The sequence below is a fragment of the Hypanus sabinus genome, chromosome 16, assembly GCF_030144855.1.
Source record: "Hypanus sabinus isolate sHypSab1 chromosome 16, sHypSab1.hap1, whole genome shotgun sequence".
NCBI classification, from domain to species: Eukaryota; Metazoa; Chordata; class Chondrichthyes; order Myliobatiformes; family Dasyatidae; genus Hypanus; species Hypanus sabinus.
This window is the reverse complement of record NC_082721.1, coordinates 18,388,563-18,402,487: the sequence shown is the minus strand read 5'-3', so window position 1 is coordinate 18,402,487 and position 13,925 is coordinate 18,388,563. Positions and strand designations below refer to the sequence as shown.

Here is a 13,925-nt window from a genome sequence, read left to right as displayed (position 1 = left end):
GAGGAAATTAAGCTCTGCTGTCCAAGTTTGTTATTTGATAGCATGCCCCAGGGTTGTAACAATGCATCCCCTCATGAATTGATTACTGGCATTTTTGCAACCCACATTATTTTATCCAAAATGTCAAATGACCCTTAGTGAAATGAGGTTAAATGAGACTCTGTGAGGTAATCACTTCTGTAAGCCATTAAGGAATTTCAAATGTGTAATTCATTGATATGCAAAATTTGTTAGAATAAATGGCACACTACCCCTTTGTGATTAAATGGTCTCTTCTCATTACTGAAGTTGCTTTGGTTCTGAACATAAGCTTAACCTAAATTTAGTACTTTATCTGTTTACCAGCCTTTCAATACAGCCTCAGACAACTTGTGTCCTTTGATTGCCTAGATCGGGGTGACCAACCTTTTACATTCCATGCGTCAATGTTTTCACGCACGAGTTCAGATGCGCCTTACAACTCTTGTACCCCCATTCAATTCTTGTAAAAATATGTTAATACAGACATATTTAATATTTTTACATGATATGTTGATCTAATATAAAAACAAAATAAACATTACTTACCTTAATCAGACTTTTAACAAATATATTTTGATTTCGTTTGATTTCTTATTTTGATTTCTTTTGATTTCTTCCTTTTTCTTAATCACATTCTTTCCGTAATTCAGACCCAAGCACTAACTTCAGTTTTCCTTCTATTTCAGTCTGATGTTGTGTTTTGTAGTGTCTATTAAGATTATGGCTTCTATTATGTGAGGGAGTGTTTTCATAAACAATGCACAATGGTTTTCCTGACAGACCCACTATAAATAAGAGCTTATTTTCCCACTGTTCATTGAATTCACGCTTACTATCACTTTCTGCTTTTCTTTTGCACTGTGATAGGTAACTGAATGTAAAAACAAGGCTTAATTTTTGAAAAGTGCAAAACTGCAAATGATCACAAAGGATGAACAAAGCACAACTCTGTAGCGCACGAGTGTCAATTGTAAACCAACTGGCAAAAAACTGCATCACACCACTGGTGCAGACGCCTGGTGCCTCAGGATCAAACAAGTATCAAACATGTATTGAACAGTAATGGAACGACTGCAGAACAAAAGTCCTTCTTTCCTAGTTTGACTCATTGAACAATTCTTTTTGATTGAACACAGCTTAATGTGAAAGAGATAACATTCACCAAAAGGTGTGCATGAAATAATATCTCTAAAAATAATTGCTAAGTTTTAGATTTATTCTCAGTAAAACCCATTTCTAGCTCTAAGCTACTTGAATTCCTGTCCTCTCACAGCTACCTGGACTATTCCTCTTCCCACCCCGTCTCTTGCAAAAATGCTATTCCCTTCTCACAATTCCTCCACCTCCGCCGCATCTGCTCTCAGGATGAGGCTTTTCATTCCAGGACGAAGGAGATGTCTTCCTTTTTTAAACAAAGAGGCTTCCCTTCTTCCACCGTCAACTCTGCTCTCAAACACATCTCTCCCACTTCCTGCACGTCTGCCCTCACCCCATCTGCCCGCCACCCCACTTGGGATAGGGCTCCCCTTGTCCTCACCTACCACCCCATCAGGGTCCAACATATAATTCTCCGTAAATTCTACCACCTCCAACGGGATCCCACTACCAAGCACATCTTTCCCTCCCCCTCCCCACTCTGCTTTCCGCAGGGATCCCTTGTCCATTCGTCCCCCCCATCCCTTCCCACCGATCTCCCTCCTGGCACTTATCCTTGTAAGCAGAACAAGTGCTACACCTGCCCTTACAATTCCTCCCTCACCACCATTCAAGGCCCCAGACAGTCGTTCCAGGTGAGGCGACACTTCACCTGTGAGTCGGCTGGTGTGGTATACTGCGTCCAGTGCTCCCGGTGTGGCCTTTTATATATTGGTGAGACCCAACGCAGACTGGGAGACCGTTTCCAACGCAGACTGAACACCTATGCTCGGTCCGTCAGAGAAAGCAGGATCTCCCAGTGGCCACATATTTTAATTCCACATCCCATTCCCATTCTGATATGTCTGTCCATGGCCTCCTCTGCTGTCAAGATGAAGCCACACTCAGGTTGGAGGAACAACACCTTATATACCGGCTGGGTAGCCTCCAACCTGATGGCATGAACATTGACTTCTCTAACTTCCATTAATGCCGCTCCTCCCCTCCTTACCTCAACCCTGATATATTTTGTTTTTTTTCATCCCTCCTTTTTTTTCTCTCTTTCTGCCCATTACTCTGCTTGTTCCCTCTGGTGCTCCCCTCCCCCTTTCTTTCTCCCTTGGCCTCCCGTCCAATGATCCTTTCCCTTTTCTAGCTCTATCCCTTTTGACAATCACCTTTCTGGCTCTCAGCTTCACCCCAACCCCTCCGGTCTTCTCCTATCATTTCGCATTTTCCCCTCCCCCTGCTACTTTCAAATCTTGTACTATCTTTCCTTTCAGTTAGTCCTGATGAAGGGTCTCGGCCTGAAACGTAAACAGTGCTTCTCCTTATAGATGCTACCTGGCCTGCTGTGTTCAACCAGCTTTTTGTGTGTGTTGCTTGAATTCCTGTTATAGGTTTTTTTTCCTACAAATCGGTTTTTTGTTAATACTTTTTGCATGAATAGGTTTACTTTTCTATTATTATCACTGGGGTGCAATGCGCTACTTCTAATCATCCATTGCGTCACTTTTGGCGCATGCATCGTACGTTAGCCATCCATTGTCCACCACACTGACTTAGATGGACAGGAAAGCAAGAGCTTGATCATGACCCTGTTTCCATTTTATTCAGCCACTTCCCTCCTGGGTGAGTGTTTCCAGCAAAATTCCTTTGCTATCTCAGGACTAAATGGGATGATCCCAACCCAATGAATAATGTTAACAGAAGCACTTGAGTTACATTAAGTTGAAGTGTTACATAAGAGGAAGCTGTAGCTTCATCTAGATCCTCGATGAAGCTGAGCTAAGATGTCTTTATTTTTTAAACAACACACAAATTCTCCCCATGAGAATTGTGGTTAGAGAGAGAATAGTTACAACTTTTTCTGTTTTTTTTAAAAAATCCAATTAGTCCTACTTGATGCACAGATACAAGGTTATAGTCAGGTTTAAATATGAAAGCTCTGCAGTGATGAATAAATAGGTCCAATGTTCATGTAACTGAAACAAATCCTTTGGCTTCACAAACCAGTATTCTTTTAGAAGTATGGGAATAAGGTATCTGCAAGTATGAGGATGGCAGTTAAACAAAATGATTTATCTTGAGAACATTGTCTGTTTTTACAAGATAAAGAATAAAACTTTTAATATTAACATAAAACATAATTATTTTGTTTAAGACCTAATATTTCACAAAATAGCAGTGGGTGCTTTAAATTAATACTTGGCAATGCCATTTTTTTTTGAGTAAACCTATTGTTAAAGAAAATTTATAGGCACCTGAAAATGCAGAATATTTAACTTTCTATTACTTTTTTTTCCACAGAATGCCAGGGTGATTTTGCCATTTTTGGACACCTTTGCCTCAAGCATTGTCCACCCCACTATTACAGTGTTTCAAGGACTTTAAATAAAACAGTGAATGGTGTTCACAAAAGTTTTACAGTGTTGGCCTGCGACCCTTGCAATTCATCTTGTTACTCTTGCAATGGCAGTTCTCTATATGACTGTGTAACGTGCCCTCCGTTTTCTAATTATGATGAACATCAGCATTCTTGTTCACCTCCAAGTTATCCAAGGCGTTCTAATATGAAGGAAAGGAAAGAAAAGTATGGAATTTACAAAACGACTGTGATTGTTGCAGTCCTCATTGGTACACCCATTGCAGTGATGTGTTGTGTAATGACACTGTCGTGGTTGATGTGCCATGTGCGTGTTGGACAAGCATTTCTTGAAACAACATCAACAACTGGAGCCACAGAAACAACACAACTACAAGTATATTGTGACACTGCGGATGAGGGAACTGGAAGTAGTGAGACAGAATCCACTTACTTTCTTACACAGTTGGGTCATCAGACTCATTAAAAAAAATCTAAACATGCTGATTTGGTGGTTTTTATTTCATTAAATTGCAGAATTAGACAGCTGACCATTCATGCAGGATAATATACACAGTTCAAAAATTAGCTTGGTCAAAGTATAGTTTCTAATGCAAATGCAGGAATGGTTACTTACACTCTTACACTGTGTCTGGACACCTCCATCTGCAGTATGTTTAAGTTCAAACTGATGACTAGGGAGAAAAGCAAAATTATTAGCTAATGTACAGTTTTCCCTTGTGGCAAAGGATTCTTCTGAGTTGTTTAAGCCAGTGGTGGTACTGTAGTGCATTATTTAGAAAGCTTCTCTGCATGGGAAAAACCAAACTGACTGCTTTGTGGTACACATCTGTTTAGTCTGCAGGAACAAACTTGAGTTACCTACTCCCTCCCACTTTAATTTCCCACCCACTTCTGCTTTTGCCCATTGTGTGGCCTTCTGCAGAGTTAAGAATGGATAATGTAACCCAACTCTAACCCAATGTAAGTTTGAGAAATAGCAGTCTTCCAGACTCTTACCAAATTTTAGTTAGCAATATCTTGCTTAATTGGAATTGGTCAGTTCTGTTGCAGATCATATGGACTCAGTTTCTCTCTGCAGAGAAGCTTTCTAAATAATGCATTACAGTACCATTAGTGGCTTAATCAACTCAGAAGAATCCTTTGCCGCAAGGGAAAACTGTACATTAGCTAATAAGATGTGCTGGCATTGGAGAGGGTTCCAGAGGAGGTTTCCAAGGATGATTCCAGGAATGAAAGGGTTATCATATGAGGAACGCTTGATGGCTCTGGGTCTGTACTCGCTGGAATTCAGAAGGATGGGGGGGGGGGGGGAATCTCTGAAACATTTCAAATACTGAAAGGCCTAGACAGAGTAGATGTGGGAAGGATGTTTCACATGGTGGGAGAGTCTAGGACAAGAGGACACAGCCTCAGGATAGAGGGGGTGCCCTTTCAAAACAGAGATATGGATAAATTTCTTCAGCCAAGGGGTGGTGAATTTGTGGAATTTGTTACCACATGCAGCTGTGGAGGCCAGGTCATTGGGTGTATTTAAGACAGAGATTGATATGTTCTTTATTGGGCATGGCATCAAAGATTATGGGGAGAAGGCCAGGAACTGGGATTGAGGAAGGAAAAAGAAAAGGATCACCATGATTGAATGGTGGAGCAGGTTCGATGAGCCAGATGGCCTAATCCTGCTCCTATGTCTTATAGTCTTATGTATGACTTCTGTAGGCTCTGCATCTGATGGGTTAAATGTCCTCCTTTATTGTTATACATACAGCAAATTATACCTTGCCAAGTGATACACATTCATGTTGCAGACTGGCGTAATCTGGACTGCTTGTGTCTAAACATAGTTTCTGCAGCTAGCAACTGGAGTAACAACCTTGGAGCAAGGACATTTCTGTGAAAATGTCTTGCCATTAGACTTTCGGTGAATAATACTGTGGTGAAATAAGGCAGGAAGTACACATCAAAATTTGGAAGTGCAATTTCATTGGACTCAAGTAATATGTTCATTATTATCTATCTCAAATCTTACAGAACAGAAGGGCATGTGTTTCTTAGCATCTTGCAGCTCCAGCATATACTAAAATGTTTTGCAGCTAGTGAAGGAATTTTTTAAGAGTGTCACTTTATAGTTGTGGGAAATGTGACCACCGTCTCTTTTACAACTAGGCCCAGTTGACTGCAGTGAGCAGACAATCTGTTTTATGATATTTGCTGAGGAATCAGTTTTACTCAGGATATCAAAAAAAATCCTTCTTTCATTGTTACCATATAAAATCTTTTACATAACTCGAGGATGTAAATTTTATTGATTTCATTTCTTATCCACAGGACAACACCTCTTCATGATGATGATGAACTGCAATTTTCTGTCACAGTCCAGTGGAATATCAAATTAGATTTTCTCCAAGGCTGTAGAACATGAATTGAACATGTAGCCTTCTGATCTAGAGGCACAAGAGTTACCCAACAGGCCAACCAATATATCACAACACTCTGACTTCAGAAAAGCATCTGAATTTGCCAATCTCTCACTTGTCTGATAGCTAATGGCTGATCTTATTTATTTATGTTTTGGAGGATAATTTATTTTCTCCCTCAACCCCATCCCCCGCCTTCTCCCTGTAACCTTTGATGACATTACCTATCAACTTCCACTTTAAATATACCCAATGACTGATCCTCCACAGCCATCTTTGGCAATGAATTCCACAGATTCACCATCTGGCTAAAGAAATTCTTGCTCATCACTTTTCTAAAGGGACATCTCTCTATTCAGATAATGTGCCCTCTGGTCCTGGAATCCTCTGTTATAGGAAATGTCCTTTCCACATCCACTCAATCCAGCCTTTTCAATATTCAATAGGTTTCAAAGTGACCTTCCATCATTCTTCTAAACTCCTGTGAATATAGATTCTGAGCCATCAAATGCTCCTCATATGTTAATCCTTTCATTGCTGGGATCATTCTCATGAATCTCTTCTTGACCCTCTCCAATGCCAGCACATTCTTCCTTGGGTGTGGGGCCCAAATTTGCTCACAACACACTACACTTCAAATGCGGTCTCATCAATGCCGTATAAAGCCACAACTTTATATCCTTGCTTTTATGTTCTAGTCCTCTGGAAATGAATGCTAACTTTCTGACATCAGTAATTATTAAGATGTGTTAACCAATGAGTCTCGCTTCATGTTTGCTCTGTCTACTGAAAGTCTCCAGTCAGAACTTAGGGAGTGAAAATTCAGCCCATGGAATGGCAGGAAATGTATACTTCCAGCACTGTGTCTGGTCTGGTGTCGGTTCAAACTCAGCACCAGAAATGAAATGGTAGTGTGCAACTCCTTGTATTAAGTTCTCCGAAGAACCTGTGTGTATTCTCTCTTTCTTCCTCTAATTCTGACAAGTCTAGGCTTCAGAAACATCCCAGCACCAGGCCAGAGGCAAGAAAGAGAAACACAACAGAGAAACCCAAGTGGAGACAAGTTACTTTTTCAAGGGACCTTTGGGAGATTTAATGAACATTAATGGTTTGTCAGATATGTAGCACAATGGCATTTAAAGTACATAGTGTGATTTTAGACAAAATTAAATGCAACAACTTTATTAGATATTTACAGTCCTGGAGGCTTTGGATTAGGATACATTACTAATTTCCCAACACAGTTTATAGCTGAATCAAAGTCCCATGTAGGCAAAGATAACTAAATCCTTCATATAAAAATGGCTAATTCTATACTTATAAGTTCTAAAGTTTCTTAAGTTAAAACTAGAACTATAATAAATCACAAACAATTCACTTCTATACATACAAAAATCCTCCAAAGAAACGTAAGCCACATTTGTTATGCTACTGACTTTATGCACATTTTATGCAAAATCAATAATTTTGGCAAACAGCCTTCTTCCTCACTTTAAAATTGAAATTTATTGCTTTGATACCCATTGTTTCATGAAGTCTTGACATTCATTTCTCCCCTGCCTTTCCTTCAGCAGCGCCTTCAGTCTTTGAAAATTCAGGTTTGGCATTCGCTAATGGCTGTCTCATATTTTTTGTTTCCCTTTCGTACTTGGTGAAGTCCTATGCTCTTATTTTTGTCTCCATGCGTAAGTTTCAAGGTGAAGGTAGACCTCTGGGGACTTGGAGTGAATGAAATGTGGTGGCAACAGGAAGGTCGAATTCTGAGAAGGTTGTCTGCGTTTGACTTTGCCTGGAGATACACGTGCTGTAAGTGACCTTATCCTCTGGGAAAGAGGCAGCTTCGCACTACAGTACATAGGAAATACTGATGAACAAACTGTTTCTGAATTCCAACATGAAACAGTTTCCTCATTATAACCAGTATGAATGCTAAATAGTGCTATGATGTCAATGTGCCTGGATTATATTATATTTGTGCATCCACCCAGCACAAAAAAAACTTAAACCCCTCAAGTAATTGTCAAAATATTCCTTGGTAAATGTGGCCACTCGCCAAGCAGCTGAAAACTTCAGAAGCGATAGACTTACATCTTCCAAATTTATATCACTTATTCTTTATTTTAGTTTTTGTGCTAATCAGGTTCAGAGTTTAATCCCATGAGATTAACACTTAATAGGAGTAACCTTACTGATAATCAGTTAGTAGAGGGGTTCCCAACTTGGGGCCCACAGACCCCTAGCTTAATGATAATGTTACATGGCATCAAAAAAGTTTGGAAACCACTGAATTTATAACACCATCAGTCCACAGGGTAGAAATGTGACCAAGTTCAGAACATTGAGTGCTATTCTACACTAAGCGTTCCAATATTCATCAGAATAAAAACCTTCCCTTTATTAATTCAAGTATGATGGGCAATTATTTGTCGCTGTTGGAAAATCTTAATACTAGGTTATGTTGTTTCTAGTTAGAAGACAACAACTTGTCATAAATTCGGCATAGGTTCCAGATCACGTTGGTTCTTTCTGGCATGCTAAACTGGAGGTTATTGAAGTCATTGTATTCCTGTTGGCTAATACTTGAATTCTTATGGTGGTACATTCAATGCATTGTATTTTACAGCAATTAGAGCCCTGAGTTATCATAATCCAGTTAAGGGCTTCCTGAGTATATATGCAGAAGTAAATATTGAAAATCTCTGATGATAATCTGTGTTTATTTCTAGCCTTCCCTTTTATTGCAGTGCCCTGACCTAAACATTATAAGAATAGTGGAATTATAGAATGTCTTGATTGCTAAATCTCAACACTTCAGACTGCCATTTCACAAATCCTATATTTCATTAGGAGTTTGAGGAGATTTGGTGTGTCACCAAATATATTTGCAGATTTTTCCAGATAGAGCATTTCAACTGGGGGCATCACCACCTGGTATGGAGGGGTCACTGCACAGAAACAGAAAAAGCTGCCGGAAGTTGTAAACTCAAAGACACCTTCAAAAGGCGATGCCTGAAAAAGCTGGCATCCATCATTGAGGACCCTCGTAGCCCAGGATATGGGTGATGATCCTCTTCTCACTGGTGCCATTAAAGAGGTGCCTGAAGAGACACGCTCAAAATTTCAGGAACAACTTCTACCCCTCTGCCATCAGATTTTTGAATGGATAATGAACTTGTGAATGCTTCCTCAGTATTTTTAGCCCTCTGTTTGCACTATTTATTTAATTCTAATACATATTATTGTAATTTAATTATTTTTTTGTTACTTTATATTGCAATTTACTGCTTCTGTACAACGGCAAAGTTCAGGACATATGCCATTGCTATTAAACCTGATCCTGATTCTGAAATACTGCAGAGGATATATTCGTGGAGCTTCCTAAACAGTCCCTGAAGCAAGACTTTAGTAGTCAGAGCAGAGACTAGGAAGTTCACAAATCCTTAACTTGAAGAGAGACCTGATAATTCTGGATTAATGCAAAAGAATTGTGTGGCTAACTGTTAAGATTCATGGAACTGTCTCTTGAAGGCAATAGGAGTAACGTAATCTGGGCAGCAACCCTGAATATAATCCTTAGCTTATTTGTCAATCAGAAATATCTTTAAACAGTCAAGTGGCTCCAGCTGTCAGATGTGAAAGATGTTCAAGAAAACTGAACAAATGAGCTGTATTATACAAAAGGGGGCATTAGCGTTATGTCTAGACAGGCACAAAACTTGTATGGACAAAGATTAATCATCTGTTCTCAGCTAAAAGTACACATCAAGAGTCCAAACTTCTGTAAGTTAAATTTTTGTTAAGATAGTCTCAAAACTGCAATCTATCTGATACTCATAATTTAAACTCCGACGAGCAATCACAAAAACTAATAGTGCTATCATTTCTCAGCACCCTCTGTAGGATTGTATTCGTATAATATACTAATCTAATCTGCCATGATGTGGTGTGCATTTTCTGCCCTTGAGTTTTCAGCCCCCGAAGCCCCACCACCTCAGTCTCGGTGGAGGAGCTCGTGTGGGTCCTCCCCTCTCAAGTGGGATGAAGTAGTGATCGAATCCCAGTTCATACAAACAGTAGCAATTGTAGGCCAGCATCGCTAAGGTTGGGAAAAATGTCAGCCCAAATCCAAATCCACGATAGGCGCTGCTCAATCCGGCTGTAATCCAATATAGCAGCCTGCAAGAAATTGCATCAGTTATAATCTACATGCAATCAGGAATTTTGACAAATTACTTGACAAGGTGTGTTTGCCAGTGCATGCGTATGGTTTTATTGCAAGGACATTGACCCAGCTTATCTCTTTTGCTCCCAAGACCTTACAGACTTCCAGTATCTATGATATTTTCCTTTTGAATATGTCAGTTGCTTATGTCTGTGTACTGTATGTATGGACATGAGTGTACTCTGGGCAAATGCATGTCAATCTGCACTTCTTTTAAGAATAATGTGCAGGCCAGTGTATCTGTTTCCTGCTCCTGGAACATTCTGAAAATTGTTACTCTCTTTAATACAACTTAGTCTGACTGGAATAAAACTGTAAGAATATAAGGCAACACAAACAAAATGCTGGAGGAATTCAGCAGGTCAGGCAGCATCTATGGAAAAGAGTAGACAGTTGACGTTTTGGGGTGAGAGCAGAACCCCTTGATGAAGGGTCTCAGCCAGAAACATCAACTGTTTGCTTTTTTCCATAGATGCTGCCTGGCCTGCTGAGTTCCTCCAGAATTTTGTGTGTTTTGCTTTGGCTTTCCAGCATCTGCAGATTTTCTTGGATCTGTAAGAATATAACCTGCTTTAATCTGGTGGTAGATTAGGAGGGAACAAAGAGATATATTCAAAACCAAGTGACAAACAGAATGTTTTTTCAACACTTAGTAAACTAGTAATTCTGTAATATAATAAAGTAAATGATGATGGGAATATGGAGTGCATTACCCAGAACTTGTCAAATTTATGTCAACGATTTAGATGAAGGCATTGAGAATATCATCAGCAAATTTGCTGATGATACTAAGCTGGGTGGCTGGGTGGCATGTGATGAGGATGTTAGGAGAATTCAGGGTGACTTGGATAGGCTGGGTGAGTGGGCAGATACTTGGCAGATGACGTTTAATGTGAATAAGTGTGAGGTTATCCACTTTGGGAGTAAGAACAGAAAGGCAGATTATTATCTGAACAGTGTAGAGTTAGGTAAGGGAGAAATACAAAGAGATCTAGGAGTCCTTGTTCATCAGTCACTGAAGGTGAATGAGCAAGTGCAGCAGGCAGTGAAGAAGGCTAATGGAATGTTGGCCTTTATTACAAAGGGAATTGAGTACAAGAGCAAGGAAATCCTCTTGCATTTGTACAGAGCCCTGGTGAGACCACACCTGGAGTATTGTGTACAGTTTTGGTCTCCAGGGTTAAGGAAGGACATCCTGGCTGTAGAGGAAGTGCAGCGTAGATTCACGAGGTTAGTTCCTGGGATGTCTGGACTGTCTTACGCGGAGAGGTTAGAGAGACTAGGCTTGTACACGCTGGAATTAAGGAGATTGAGAGGGGATCTGATTGCAACATATAAGATTATTAAGGGATTGGACAAGATAGAGGCAGGAAATATGTTTCAGATGCTGGGAGAGTCCAGTACCAGAGGGCATGGTTTGAGAATAAGGGGTAGGTCATTTAGGACAGCTAAGGAAAAACTTCTTTTCCCAGAGAGTTGTGGGGGTCTGGAATGCACTGCCTCGGAAGGCAGTGGAGGCCAATTCTCTGGATGCTTTCAAGAAGGAGCTAGATAGGTATCTTATGGATAGGGGAATCAAGGGATATGGGGACAAAGCAGGAACTGGGTATTGATAGTAGATGATCAGCCATGATCTCAAAATAGCGGTGCAGGCACGAAGGGCCGAATGGTCTACTTCTGCACCTATTGTCTAAATTCCCATCAATTAACAGCCCAGAATATTTCCACCACCTAATATGATGCAAATCACAAGTGTTATGGAATACAAAACACATGTCTGGATTTGTGTAGATTCACACTAACCAGGGAAAGCAGCCTAATTGATCAGCACCCCAACCATGGTTCTGAACATTCAGGAACACAAAAAAAAGAGCAGCAGAAATGGGTCATGTGACCTGCCACTCATTCAATACATCTGCAGCTAATCAATGCTGGCCCCAACTGCTCTTCTGTGCTATTTCTCCATTGCATTAAATCTTATAAACATTTATCTACCTCCACCTTAAGTCCTCCTGAAGATCTAGCCTTAATTCCAGAGATTCACCCCCTGTTTGAGTGAAATTGCTCTACATCTGCAACTTACCTTGTGGTTATATCCCCTCATTTAAGACTGCCCCACTGTTAAAGCATCCCAACATTTACACTGTTGAGGCCCCTCAAGTTCTAGTATGTCTCAATACGTTCACCCCACATTCTTCTAAACTCGAATGCAGATTCAAACTTGTAGCCTCCTCTTGATAAAATTTTCCGTGAGCAGAGCACCATGGTTGAAATGTTTGCTGTCTGCAATATGTACTGCAGCAACCCGAGTGAGGCTTCTTCAACAGCACCTCCAAAACTCATGACATCTACAGAATGAATGTTGCTTGTGTGTAGAAGTGCCACCACCCTCAGTTCTAATTGGATGTTTAATCACTGTTTCCTATCATTGTTCAGTCTAAGTCATGGTACTGGTTGGGACTGGTCCGTCACTGTGTAACGCGGGTGTATTACTGATTGGGACAGATCCGTCACTGTGTAATGCGGGTGTATGACTGACTGGGACGGATCCGTCACTGTGTAATGCGGGTGTATTACTGATTGGGACAGATCTGTCACTGTGTAATGTGGGTGTATGACTGATTGGGATGGATCCGTCACTGTGTAATGCGGGTGTATTACTGATTGGGATGGATCCGTCACTGTGTAATGCGGGTGTATTACTGATTGGGACAGATCCATCACTGTGTAATGCGGGTGTATTACTGATTGGGACAGATCCGTCACTGTGTAACGTGGGCGTATGACTGAGGCGGAACTGGTCTGTCACTGTGCAACGCGGGTGTATTACTGATCAGGACAGTACTGTGTGAGCACCATTGCTGGTGGAATGAAATGGTTTTGTAAGGAAAATTCCCACTCCATCTCAAGGGCAATTAGAAATAGGCAATAAATGGTAGTCATTACAATGGATTTTTCATGCCTCAAATAAACAATTAAAGCAATACATAAAAGGCAAATGGATACATACTAATAAATATTTTAAAATATGGAGAATATAAGCTTGGAGTAGATAACTATTGGTTGGGTATAAGCTAAGGGGTATCCCTGTGTTGAGATTTCAAAGAATTAATTGAGAATGCACTACTATGAAAAATTCTGTCATGTTCCCTCATTGATTTTTGTGTATTTAAGAAGATTAGTAATGTGTTGGGTAAGTGTCTGTGTTTATTTCAGGTTCCCCATTAAATAGGTAGATGTGTGAGTGTTAATGCAAGGTGTCCATTAACAGGCATTATATGCGTCTGGGTGGGTTATAAAGTTCCCATTAGCAGAATCCAAATGTGCCATAATGTATTCCAGGTTCTTGCACAACGCGTAAATCTGAGATTTACAGCTTGAGATAGGTAGATTTATCATAAAGCTGCAAACATTTGCAGCAATTTTAGTAAATTGATGCAGTAGAACTAAATCTATTTTGAAACTCCGTTATAGTTAATATAAAATGGTCTTATTAAGAGCAAGATTAAACAATTCAGAGTAAGAATCTGCTTGGGGATGAAATTAAAACCTGATCCAACTATAGCCAAATCCAATCTGACCCAAGTCTGCGGAAATATCTATACTTTTTTAATCTAACCCATCCCACATTGGTTCCGAAGAACCTGGGCCAGCCAGGCTCCAATGTAGTGTACTGAGCCTAAGTGCATTAGTTACAAAGAGTCGGCTCACCTGATCTGATTAGAACCCAGGAGCCTATAATTTT

At 40.2% G+C, this 13,925-nt stretch overlaps 2 protein-coding genes across 9 annotated transcripts in view; one reads left to right on the top strand and one right to left on the bottom strand.

The window, feature by feature from the left end:
• Positions 1 to 4,234, top strand: part of LOC132406040 (proprotein convertase subtilisin/kexin type 4-like) — a 39,621-nt gene extending 35,387 nt beyond the window's left edge. For 2 of the 4 annotated variants that reach the window (XM_059991207.1, XM_059991208.1), the window contains exon 15: positions 3,466 to 4,233. In XM_059991207.1, the coding sequence (XP_059847190.1) occupies positions 3,466 to 4,007 (542 nt within the window). In that variant the 3' untranslated portion in view covers positions 4,008 to 4,233. Of the gene's footprint in view, positions 1 to 3,465 lie in introns of all 4 variants that reach the window. The other 2 variants (XM_059991206.1, XM_059991209.1) reach the window with 2 other exon arrangements.
• Positions 4,235 to 6,351: 2,117 nt separating this feature from the next.
• LOC132406039 (uncharacterized) overlaps positions 6,352 to 13,925 on the bottom strand; it is a 126,186-nt gene continuing 118,612 nt past the window's right edge. For all 5 annotated transcript variants that reach the window (XM_059991205.1, XM_059991203.1, XM_059991200.1 and 2 more), the window contains one exon: positions 6,352 to 10,134. In XM_059991205.1, the coding sequence (XP_059847188.1) occupies positions 9,927 to 10,134 (208 nt within the window). In that variant the 3' untranslated portion in view covers positions 6,352 to 9,926. The remainder of the gene's footprint in view (positions 10,135 to 13,925) is intronic.